This window comes from Lissotriton helveticus, chromosome 8 (genome assembly GCF_964261635.1).
Source record: "Lissotriton helveticus chromosome 8, aLisHel1.1, whole genome shotgun sequence".
Taxonomy (NCBI): Eukaryota; Metazoa; Chordata; class Amphibia; order Caudata; family Salamandridae; genus Lissotriton; species Lissotriton helveticus.
In genome coordinates, this window is record NC_136069.1 from 154,444,232 (window position 1) to 154,457,149 (window position 12,918).

The following is a 12,918-nucleotide window of genomic DNA, read 5'->3' on the forward strand; positions in this document are numbered from 1 at the left end:
CTCAGCTTGCTTATCACTGATGCATGTCGCATGCCTTGTTGTTTGATGTGCTGTCTGACATGATAGGTGTTTCAATGACTACATCTCCCATAATGCATTGCTGGTGTATGTTGCTACCTGTACAGGAGTGGGGTTAACACTACCACATAGGGGAAGGGGAAATGGAAGGGGAATGGGAAAGGCAAGGGGATGGGGTGGGGGTGATTGCTGTGCATGCTTCTTACCTTTTCTGGTGGCAGTTCGGGCTGAGCTGTCTGCATCTCCAACACCACAGACGCTGTCTGGTTCGATCGTGGACTCCACCAGCTCCTCCAGCTCAGTCAGGGCAGGTGCCCTGTTCTTCCCTCCTCCAGTCAGGTTTGCCTGTTTGTGGAGCTCAGCCATCTTTCGCTTTGTCAAGCTCCGGAGGTCATACCACCTCTTCTTCAGGTCGTCAATCTCACGTGGGGTCACTCCGATCGCATTAACCTTTGACTGTATTGCCAGCCAAATCTTCCTTTTGGCAGATTCTGCCACCAGCAGGGACTGCTTCCCAAACATTTTGTGGTGTTCCTTGACTACCTCCTCCACGAGGACCTGCAGCTCCATGGTGCTGAATTTAATCTTCCTCTTCCTCTCTGCCCCTTCCCTCTCAGTGTCTTTGCTTGCCATTTTTTCACTTTCCCAGGAGTAAAGTTTTCCAGTGGCTCAAGGGCTCTGCTCTGCTCTCACAGCCTCTCCAGCAGCTTCAGATTGCTTGCACCTGCATGGGTGTGGCCACTTCCTGGTTGGGAGGAGGGCTGGTTGCACCTGATTGGCTGAATCCTGGGTTTTTTCTGATTTAGAATAGCTGATTCAGAATTTACCGATTCGGTATTTACCGATTCGGAATTTACGAATTCGGAATTTACCGATCGGTGTTGGGGATTCAGTATTTATTTACCGAATTGTACCGATTCGGTAATTGTTATCGAATTATTACCTACATCCAAAATACCGATTTCTTATTACCGATTCGGTAAAATTCGTTAATAATCGGTATTTAAGAAACAGTATTTGGGATTTACCTACATATGGCCCTAAGAGAGGTTTCATCTCACAAGGAGGCTGGTAAAGAATTCCATAGAGTTGGTCCCAGGTTTGATGAAGATCTGCCTCTCATACGATCTGATTGTTGGAGCCACAAACCGAGTATGTTGGGCGGAGCGCAGAGGACGAGAGGGGTGGTATCGCTGACCCAGATCCTAAAGGTATTTAGGGGCTGCACCTGTTTAAATTTTAAACATGTAGCACAGAGCCTTAACTTTCCCCCGCTTTGACACCGTCCGCCTGTGTAAGTCTCGTAAAATCCCTGAGACAGAGGAGAATTTAGGCAGATGAAAAATAAGTCTTTCTGATGCGGTTTGCACCAGCTAAAGCCTCTGGATAGTCACTTCATCGGCTCACAGGTATGGGACATTTCCGTTTTCCAGTCTTGAAGAAAACAGGGCATAGATTTTAGTTCTCTGTGCTGGGAGGTGGTTCAGCCATAGAATCTTCTTTAACTATTTCAAGACTGTAAAACGGGTGGACAACACCTTGGCTACTTGTTGTTTCAACGACAGATGTTCATCTATGATGAAACCCAGATTCCGAACATAGTTCACCGGCGTGGGCAGAGCCCCCAATTCTGGGGGCCTGTGTTGCGGTCCCCAAAGGTCATGTCTTTTGCCTAAGATCATAACTTTGGTCCTGTCACCTTGTAATTTGAGTAGATTTCTTTGCATCCAGGAAGTAACTTTGCTCAATCCTGACATAAGGATTGAGGGCTCGTGTCCTTGTGACGAAGAGAGGGAGAAAATAATCTGAGTGTCATCAGCCTAGGAAAAAAAGGATAGTCCGGCATTTCCAGCAACCTCCACTAGAGGTTGAACATATATATTGAATAGCAGTGGACTCAGCCTCGAGCTGTGGTACTCAATATTGGGAAGCATGAGAGCTGGAGCTTGCCAATGTAGAGGAGACCTGGAAGGTTCGGTTCTTGAGAAAGGAACAGAACCATTCCAAGGCCATTCCATCCAAGCCCAATGACTGCAAGGCTCTCACAAGGATGTAGTGTGACACCGTGTTGAAAGCAGAGCTGAGATCCAATAGAATGATTGCTGCAGTTTCACCGTCATCTAACCGGAGCCTTCGCATTTACATCACCCCCAAAAGAGTGGATTCTAGTAGAGAAACCAGCTCTGAAGCCCGATTTTGAGGTGCGAAGAATGTTCTGAGATTCAACAAAAGAGGTCAACTGGCCATTGATGTGCTTCCCAAAAATGTTAAGAAAAATGGGGAGCTACGATATAGGGCAGTAATAAGTTGGAATTGCAGGGTCGGAGGTGGCTTTCTTTAGGAGAGGGAGGACCATAGTATCATCGATAGTATGGAGGTGTCAAGCTTTCTCAGCACATGAAGAGGTAGGGTTTCGAGGGGGAACCAGATTTGGTATTTAGAAGGAGGTGGTTGAGGGAAGTGGAGTCCAAGGGGGCCCAAGTTTCCAGTTTCAAAGAAGATCTGGTATTACATATAAGATCTGCTGTAGCAGGGTCCCATATAGCATTGGGTGAATCCACAACCACGACAAGGTGTCGTGTGGGTTTTTGCTTCTCAGCAGAGAATGTATATCTTCAACTTTGCCAGTGAAGTAGAGAGCAAGTTCTTTGTATTGACTATGGGTGAGGGCGGGGGAGGTTGTCCTTTTCTCAGAGCCGGATAGCTCTTTTACCGCTTTAAATAGAGTTGTAGTGCAGTGTTTTGCCTGGAGAACTTTTAGTGAGAATACAGAGAATATGGAATTCGCTTAAGGACTTTTTGTATACCGTTTTAATATCTTCATTATAGTGTTTCCGGCAGCGCCTTTCTAATGTTTTACACTTGGTCTTTTCACATTTAAGCCTATCAGTGAACCAGGGTGCCGGGGGCAGGTATCTGCTTGAGCGTTTAGTAGAAAGTGGGAGGCATTTTTCTGCTGCTTCCAACATCCAGTTACGGATACATTCATGATCTCTAATAGAAATTTGTTTGAGATCAGGTCTATTGTCGACTAGAATCTTATTGAATGGTGGACCATTAAGCTCAGCCCAACTTCTAGTTTTCTGGCCTGAGGCCGAGTCGAGCAGCGGAGAGGAAGACACCACTCTTAGTGTAAAAAGCACTGCAAAGTGATCAGACCAGGATAGTGGGAGGGCAGGACTGCTGCTAAGGTCGGACAGATTAGAGAAAATAGGGTCCAGCATTTGTCCGGTTGAAATTACCTACCTGAAAAGTTGCATCTTCTTCTACCAAGCAGCCAGACACCTCCCCTCGGCAGGACTCCAACTCAAACACAGCCCATGCATATGCAGAACCAGAACAGGAGGACAATCATTTGCTTACATCACTCCTAAAGCTTGGAATTACCTCCTGCTTCACAAAGGAGCCTCCTCCCCTCTTCTTGAATTTGCAAGGAGCTGATGACCTGGCTTTTCAATTAACCAGTGTACCATAGGCTGGGGTAGGTGTACAAACCTGCACAGCGCCAGGATACCCTTAGGGGTGATAGTGCACTTACAAATACACAGAACATAACATAAATTTTGGTGACAGTATAGGTGAAGAGCTTCCTCTACAGGGAAAAATGTTTTTCCCACAGAGGAAAAGAAAGACAAATGTACATTTACACAGCAACTCCACCCCTCAAGCTAAAATGTCCCATCTGTAGATTTCTGCACAGGGGAAATAGGAGTCTATTAGACATGTCACAAAACAATTCCAAGTCGGAAAACCTGCTTCTGGTACAGCTTTTCAGGACTACCCCAGGGAAGTGTGTGAGTTAGAAAAAAACTCTCTGCATGACCTTTTACTTTTTTGTTGTGAATTGGGCACAAAGTGGTTACAATATAGATAAATGTTTAATTGTGCCAGCATAGTCAGGCAGATTTAGATATTTTTGAACGTTGTGAAACAGATAAAAAAATGGTTTGACTGGAGCATACATAGTTTCATTTAACTTACCTACCTTGTACCCCAGTGCCAGATATCCTGCTCAACATGAAGGGGATATAATTCTGCAAGGCTTTGAAACACAATGGCAGTTATCATATCTTTATCTTCTTTGACAGAAATCTCAACCATAAAATTATGGCAGCAGACAGGAGAAATGAAGTACAACATCACCACTGAAAAAGCCAGTGGCTGTGTGTTTTGTGATAGTTGTAGTGTCCTTCTGGGCACATCATGCAGCAACCCCTTCCTAGGGGAAGTGCTAACACCCACCTCACGCCTATCCAACTCAGGTTTCACCAGTCAGGTAACCCTACTAATAAAGGGAGCCCAGTTGCACGTGCCCTGGCCAGTTATGTACTCCCCACACTAGGATATTTATGATTATTTTACTTAGGGACTGATTATGACTTTGACGGTCCTACATCAGACGGTGTAATGTTCCATCTGCTGTAGAACTGCCAAAGTTGTGGTGCTGTTGCCTGCCAGATTAGGAGTTTAATCCTGGTCTGGTGGGTGGTGCTGTGACAGTCTGACAAGATAGCCTGTCAAGGTCATAGAAGAGCCTAACATGCACACTGCCACAGTCAGAGCACCGAATGCACCTTCCTGCACGATGTGGCATTCATGACACTCTGTGCAGGAACTGGAAGTGCTAATCCAGTGGGGAACTACATGTGCCTCCCTGCATGTACACCCTGGGCTCAGAGGCGGCAGGAGGCCCTATTAGTGCCCCCTTATTTGCCTCACCACCACCCTTTTTTATGGCAGGCTCACCAACATGGAAAGGGTAGTTGTTTGGCAACTCAGAATATGATCTGCAGTTAAGATATGTTATGTTATCGGAACTTCTATAGCGCAAGACTCACCCGGGAGCATCTCAGCGCTTGCATAGAGAAAAAGAAGGCTAAAAATAAACCGGAATCAAGATAACGGCAAAGTCTAAAACAGGAAAGCTTTTAGTTGTTTCCTGAAGATACTATATGAGGCACATTCACGCAGGGCAATAGGTAGTTGGTTCCCGTATCGTGGAGCAAGGTACGAAAAAGCTTTACCCCCTGTACGACTAAGACGTATTCGGGGGACCTGCAAAAGGGCTAATGTATTAGATCTAAGGTTTCGACAGGATACATGTTTAGTAAGTTTCTTTTGCAGGTAGTAGAAGCCTATGCCATTTAAGGCATTCTAAGTGAGGCAGCCGATTTTAAAGTGAGATCGCTTCCTCACAGGTAACCAGTGAAGCTCTCTCAGCAAGGGACCTGAGGGAGACCCTGCTGGGCGATTTAAGATCATTCTTGCTGCAGTGTTCTGAATCACTTGCAGTTTAGCAAGCAAGGTCTCTCCCACTTCAGCCATCAGAGCAGTGCCATAGTCAAGTCGACTAATCACCATGGCCTGGACCAGGGTTCTACGATGGTTAGTGAGTTGCTGCTGCGGCACTGCCAGCATATTCCTGCCACAGGCCATCACCGACACACTGCTGGATCCTGGATCTCCTCAGAGGCGGTGGTACTGTGGCGGTTTGCAGGGCACCGTTTCCCAGTGTGGGGGTGGTCGGACCTTCACCTCAGGTACGTTCATCCTATGGGAAGCCCAACCCTTGTTTGGAATATTTCATCATAGCTCTCTTCTGTCAGTTTCCAAACTCAGGAGAATCCCATAGATTCATAATTACAGTTAGGTGGCCAGTCTGCTGAGGTGCCAAGGATTGAAAGACCCTAGAGGAGGAATACAAATGTATGGCCCAAATACTGGCACTGTGAGAACCTCACACTGCATTCATCCTCAAATCCAGAGCTCTGTCGTGCTACCATGGACACTCATTCCCTTTCTGAACTCATCTGACTTCCAGACGCAACTCAGTTTGCAGTATGCTATACACAAAATGGGCTTTTAATATATGACAAGAAGAACAAAGCTGCAGATACACAGCATCTAGGTAAAGAAAATACTCTTAAGAAATAGGAACATATGCACTGTTCAACATGAAGCAAAACATAATTGACATGGATTGCCTTATGGGTTAATGTACTCATTGCTGAGAAATAAATCATTGTGTTTGCTTGTAAAGTTAAGGCCCTGATAGATAGGCCTGATAGGTGGGGCATTTTGAATTCTGTTTTGCTGAATACCCACCCCACACACAGCCCTGACTCACTACATTCATCATCATATATTCTCTTCATGTCTCTCTCTCTGGCAGCAAAGCCAGACAGACAGCCCATTACTGTTGTTTAAAGAGGGCCGCATCTGTCTTTGACTATTTACACAGCATAAATGAGCTGTCAACAAGCTGTTTATCAGGATCAGCAGAGTCCTGGTCCCCTAAACAGAGTGCCAGAGGGATCCATCAGCAAATACAATAAAAGTCACCCTCCTGTTTGCCAATGCACCAAACAACAACTGACTAGTTTTACTACAATATTATGTCACTTACGTGACAGAGATGATGCTTATGCAAAAATATCAAACCTTATAAACAAACAAATCTGAGGATATAAAAGTGGCGTTCACACCTCGAAGAGCAATCCACGTCCAGAATCTGCCAAACAGATTGAATTAAGGAGACTGCACTAAGCCATGGCTCTCAAGGTGTCCTATGGCCTGGCTCTGGCCCTTGTTTTGGGAGTCATACTTTTAAATGTACAACCTGCTGAATCTGACGAAGGTAATGTATGATCAATGTATCCATATTGTATAGACCAGCCAACTTAAAAATAAGGTTCATCAAGGCAAATCTGTAGGTTGACCCATAATTTCTGAGACAAAAAATGAACACAAATGTAGTTGGGGAGTAACACAGAATAACATTTTGGTTTTATTTCCACATAATCTGTTCCTTCCTTTTGTCCATGTGGCACATGGGGCCTTCCTTTAGCAGCTTAGAGACGAAATGTGTTTATTTCAAGGTAGGGAACATCTGGAAGGTCTTTGATTTAGTATGTCTTTGAAAGAGTCAGCAAAAACAAACTATGTTCAGGGGATGTTTTGGCAAAATGCAAAAAACATTTGAACACTCTAATAAATGATTGACCGCTAATAGCTCTGTCATGGTCCAAAACTGATATATGTATAATGACGTCATAAAAGCTTTGTGCAACATGACATTGGCTGTATGACCGTTACAAAAACTTTCAGTTGTTCATTCTTGAAAATGGTTTCTAGTGTGCAATTATATATGCCAATTAGAGGTGTAAAATGTTGGCTAAAATTACCAAAGTGTAAAATTTAAAAAAGACAGTTGTAGTCAAACAGCAGAAGCAGCCCTGAAGAGTGGTGAAATACAACGTACAGGTCTGATATCTGAAAGGACATTTGAATAGCAGGAGTGGAGGTAATGAGGAAACTATGCTGTTCACCCTTTCAAACCTTATGAGATGATCAGTCACAAATCAGTGTATGTGTCTATATCTATATGGTACTTTATAGCACGTACCAAGTCAAAAGGAAGCAGAATGCTCCAATGGGCCAAGGCAAATATATGATGACCCAGTGATTGGAGAGAAGCTGGGCTCCTGCTGTGGAGGTGGACGGCTAGTGGCAAGTGATCAATGGATATGGCTACATGCCATGACTGCAACTAGGTAGAGCACGCCAGCTCCCTGAGTAGTGTAAATGTATTGTTGATATTTAGTCATTCATTTTAAATCTTTCTGTACCGAAGGTTAAGGCTGATCTCCTCAAACCCACCTCCAGTGGAGACCATGGGGCATATTATCAAGGTGGTTTATCTCTGCTTTTTTGGTTTTAAAAGCCAAGAAAGCGGAGATAAAATTATCTCCCTATTACCTAGCTGTCGCTAACACCAGTTAGCGACAGCTAGTAGGAGATAGCGACCATCTTGGGCCCCACTTTGCATGTCAGTGATATTTATCACTAATGACATGCAAAGTGGGCGTGCCAAGATCGCTAACATCGCTATCTCCTATTACCAACTTTTGGAGATATTCGATATCTCCAAAAACTAACACCTGCCCAGACCAGTTCTTAGCCATGTTATCCAATGGGAGGTGGATAACATGGCTAAGAGCATTAGCTCGGTAATGCATGAATATCGCTGACTTTTCAGCGATATTCATGCATTGCGGCCGTTTTTTATCGCATTTGCGATAAACCTTGATAATAGCAAGGTTTATCTGCGATAATTTCTGACGATGCTTAGCGTTAAAGAATTCGTTGCTAAGCATCGATAGCGATAAATATCGCTTAACGTTGGTAATATGCCCCCATGTTCTCCAATTTGAGTACAAAACTTATAACTTTAAACAAGAGATTTATCTGCCAATAAATTCCCCTTTCTCTAAACATCTACTCCAATAAACTACAGCTGAATGCCCTCCTAAGTCTTCAAAAATTGCATTATTCTTATTTTAAACTGATGAATTGGTAAAGTAACTTTATATACAGGGAAAACAAATAAAGGTAGAGAATGGTACCATCACCCAGACCAAACAATATGACCAGGTCCATCATTGTGCTGCTAATTTCTAATAGTCTGCTCCATCCGAAATGCATTGAATTCCACAGCTCCACTCCTCTTAAAATGGCATCACCCAGTGCCACGTGTGCGCTCTATCCTCTTTAAAGGATGCTAGTACTCCAGCTCATTGCTGAACCTCGGTGGTGAAGCCATAATACAGCAGTAGTGTCCTAAGGCCCCTGCTGATGTTAGCTGAAGCTGGGGCAGGAGGGCTGCTATCGGGGTCTGCTGGGATTATCAGATAGATACTCTAATAACACCTGCAGAATTGTTATGTACCCTGAAAAGAAATCAGGCAAAGATGATCAATAACTTGTGGATGAGGAGAAGGCAGAATGAGCCAGAAAAGGAGATACTGTTTCAGAGATTTCGACTACGTTGCCTTTTAGGAAACCTATGCAAAGCTTTGTTAAATGTCCTTACATCTGGACCAGGTGACTAAATGCTAGAATACTACTGAGCCCATAGAACTATATTTGTACTAGTGTGCCCCTTCCCTGTCCTGTGAAAACTGATGCATAGTTGCCACCATTCCACGTTTGATATTCATTGAAATCAATGTAACTAAATATTTTCTGCAAATATGAAACGATATATAGAGAATAGTGTATTAAAGCTTTTCAACGGTGGGTCAAATATAGCTTAGCGGGTTTATGTGTGGCATTTTCATCGATACCTGATATTTGCATCAAACATCAAGGGGATGAGAGCTCTATGAGAGACTGGCTCAGAGTGTTGTCAGGCCCTTCTTCCAGGGCAGTTCTGGGACAATGTATGGGCCGTAGGAGAAGTAGACACCGGTGACGTTGATTGGCCGGTATGGGTGCCTGGTGCATAAGGTTTAACAACTCATGGTGAGAAGGTGGGGCGTGGATTGCTCAGGAGTTAGTATGTCTGTGGCAGATATCTGTGCATACATCTGTGTTTTACTTATTGAAAACCTCTGTATTGGGATGCTCAGAGGAATGAAACTTTGACCCCATTTTACCATAAGAAATCTTGCATGAGAAGAGCTTGGGATGTGTCTCAAGTGGGAATATTATTTCTGTCTGGCTACTCCTTTTCAATAGAATATTTGAATTGAAATAATAAACCTTTTTTAGCAAGTACGTCTTTGGCTCAACAAATAACTTTTTCTGACAAGGTGAGGAAGAGCATTCTGCTGTTAAAATCACTTTACCAGCATTTAAAATTTTTGGATTATTATCCATTCTTGTTCTTAAAATGCTATGAGCAAAACCATTTTCAGTAAAAGACAATATACAGCTAACTCTTGCAGAAGAACAACTTTGCCATGGCGAATGTGTCTCAAAGTTCATATCCCTAAAATCAGGTTTGTGCTCCTGACAAATGTTTAAATTGTGCCTAAAAGCTAATAGTTATCCATTTGAATGCATTGAAATTTGAGCTGCTCAAAATAAATAATCCTAGTTTTAATCATCAACAATATAGCAGCACATGTTTGTAAACTTCCACATAAATACTACTAACATCTTAGAAATAGGTTTGTGAGCAATCTTATTTACAATAGCAACGTTTAAGGCAATCTAATGCAGCTATTAATCATAGCAGAGGGACAGGTCTGGGGTTATCTTTGGACCCTAGTGCTCCATCCCTGATCAAAAACTACCTGGCATTGCCCTATCCGTTGGATATAAAGGTTAATATCACTTAGTTAATGACTGTTGCTGTTAGGGTCTATCTACTCCCACATCTCTGTTAATTGTAGACGGGTATATACATGCTCGTGACAGGGCACGAGGTTTGCCATCTCCCATAGATTCCCATTGGAATATTGTATGGTATTTGTGCTTTGACACTGCTATTTCAACAACAACAAGGGACCCCAATATTAGTCAGCAGGGACCTCGGGGAGCATACTTTTATCAAACAACAATGGTCCCCAGCATTGGAAGCATTCAACACACAATGAAATATAGACAGAGTCAATCTATATTTTAGAAAGACATATCCAGCCGGATAGGGGTCTTTCAGAGTTTTTACTCAAGATCCATGTATTAAATCACACGAAGTACCTTCCAACTGTCCGCCAGTGTGGACCACAAGCCTGTGTCCAGTACCAACAGAGCAGGTACAAAGGGTTGATATAAACAGCAAAGAAGGGCTTTTAAGGCAAATCAAGTACTCTACCAACAATACAATTGTACAGAGTATCACAACTAAGCACTACACATCCTATAGTAATCACAGTTAGTTTTCGTGCTTATGAGGTCGACGGCGTTTCGGACCCTTAATAAATCACAGGGTCCATCATCAGGACAATTACAATGAAAAGCCTTAACGTTTTTGAGCCTCTAAAATGCCGGAGTGCCTCAAGGGATAGAGGCTCGAGCCGGAGGTAGCGGATACAGACAAGAACCGCCCACAGTCGGGCGGCGGGAGCCGCGGTATTCAGTGGTGTTCGTCGGCTGCCAGGAGACTGGATTAGTCGGTAGAGAATCACTCTTCCTGGCGTGCACTGCTATTGCCATTATTGTTTGATTTTAATATCAATCCTTATTTTTGACTGGACCTGTTGGCACATTTACTGATATCCTCTCATGGTGGCAGACATGCTGGAGGGTTGTAAAAATGTAACATGCATTGTCAGAGTATATTAATAGAAAGATTAAGAGAGCCGTTGCTAAAGGCTTTCATCATTTGGCTTCAATTGTTGAGGAATTACTTTAATAGCTACATCTCCTTCTTAAATTTGTTTTGTTCTTTACTCCTTCTCAACATCTCTAATCTCCTGTGCCTCGTGTTTCTGTTTCATTTTCTCTCTGCATCCATTCTCTAGTTCTACACACCCACTCACTCTTCCTGTCTTCTCTTACAACCCCTTAGTCAATTCTTTTCCATTCATTCACAGAGTGTGCATGTCATGTCACATGTGTGATTATCTCGTGCATGTCACATGTGTGATTATCTCTTGCAGTCCTACCTTCGGGCATGAGGATAGTGGGATGATGTCAATCGCTCACTCTCCCCATCTGAAAATTAACTTTATACAACAATAAAGCCTGCTGTGGCATGTCTAGGTGGGTCCATTATACCTGCTTTAGTGCATGTTTCAAGAATTTTAACTCCTCCTCTTCCATTCTTGGCACACCGCTGTGTCTGCTTCTATAGTTATCCTTTGAGGACAATAAGCAGAATTTACATTTGGTTTAACCAATATTCTCACCAAGCCACTGGAATTTCCCTACATTGTTAATAGAAATACTGGTAAACAACCTTTACAACGCGGTCAAAACACCGCAGTGCCATCACAATGCAGATTTTACAACTCAAGTCGTTACCACGACTTGCACTGGAGGGCGCTCTAGGCAAAGGAATAGTAGATTTACTATTTCAAAACCTTCCCTACTGTACGTAGGCTGGAGTTGGAATAGTAAATCATACTATTCCTAAGTCCAGCACCCTACAGCGCAAGTCGTGGTAACGACTTTCGTTGTAAAAGCTGCGTTGTGATGTACCGCGATCATTTTGATCGCGTGGTAACATCATCCATCCGAAATACTCAATATGCACAATTTGTGTCCACAAGCTAGCATTTATATGCTTGCCCTCTAGAAGGTTTAGTCAGAGTCATGGATAACTGAGTACGTGCTATTTCGTGAGTTGACTACCACAGTCCATGCAGGCATGTTGATTTTCATTCAGTATGCGAGTATGATTTAGTGTTTCTGCCCTCTTCAAACCTCTGTGCAATTAGCAGAACCGTTTTTCAGTTTGGTGCTGCTTTTTCCATGTGAATGCCATGCACATTGATGACAAATGGTTTCAAGACAGGAGTCAATGTTTGTGCCACTCCAAATAATGTATAGAAAATTCAAAATTTTCATGACCTTGGAATTTGTTTATGTAAATTATTCACTTAGTAAGCCCTGTTGTACCAAGAGAGCACTTCAACATTTTTTTTTTACTATTTGAGACCTATGAGGTAAGTAAATCACCCCAATGAGTTCGAGATCCCACCAAAGACATAGAAGACAGACCACCTTTCTCAACCTATATATCTTATGTTATGTTATCGCTGCCAGAACTCAAAGTAGGGTCTTTAGTTTCCTGAGAAAAAGATGGTGGCAAGAAAGAGCTTGCAGAGCCAGTGGAAAGTTATTCCAGGCTCTTTCTGTGAGACTGTAATAAACTAGATGAATGGGAGTGAGATGGTTAGCTTTAATATGCTGCAATGGATTCTCCCTAAAAATAATACATGAACACAATAATATTGGCGACTCTAGTGAATTCTTGAATGCGGAATTCCCTGTTTGATTTTAATTCTGTGTGTCTATAAGCTTGCGACTGCTGTCAAGGCCACTCACTTGGAATTTGTATATGGGGACAAAGTTGGACCTCAAATCTCCTCCAGAGCAACTCCCAAGCAGGGCTACAACCCCAAATCAGCAGGTGTCCCAGAATGGAAGAGTAGAGAAGATAGAAAGAAA

General features: G+C 43.1%; 1 protein-coding gene across 4 annotated transcripts in view; it reads left to right on the forward strand.

Moving 5' to 3' along the window:
• Positions 1-6,480: 6,480 nt before the first annotated feature.
• LOC144771520 (uncharacterized) overlaps positions 6,481-12,918 on the forward strand; it is a 107,232-nt gene continuing 100,794 nt past the window's right edge. The window contains exon 1 of one of the 4 annotated variants that reach the window (XM_078655932.1): positions 6,481-6,655. In XM_078655932.1, coding sequence (XP_078512058.1) covers positions 6,568-6,655 — 88 coding nt within the window. In that variant the 5' untranslated portion in view covers positions 6,481-6,567. The remainder of the gene's footprint in view (positions 6,656-12,918) is intronic. The other 3 variants (XM_078655930.1, XM_078655931.1, XM_078655928.1) reach the window with 3 other exon arrangements.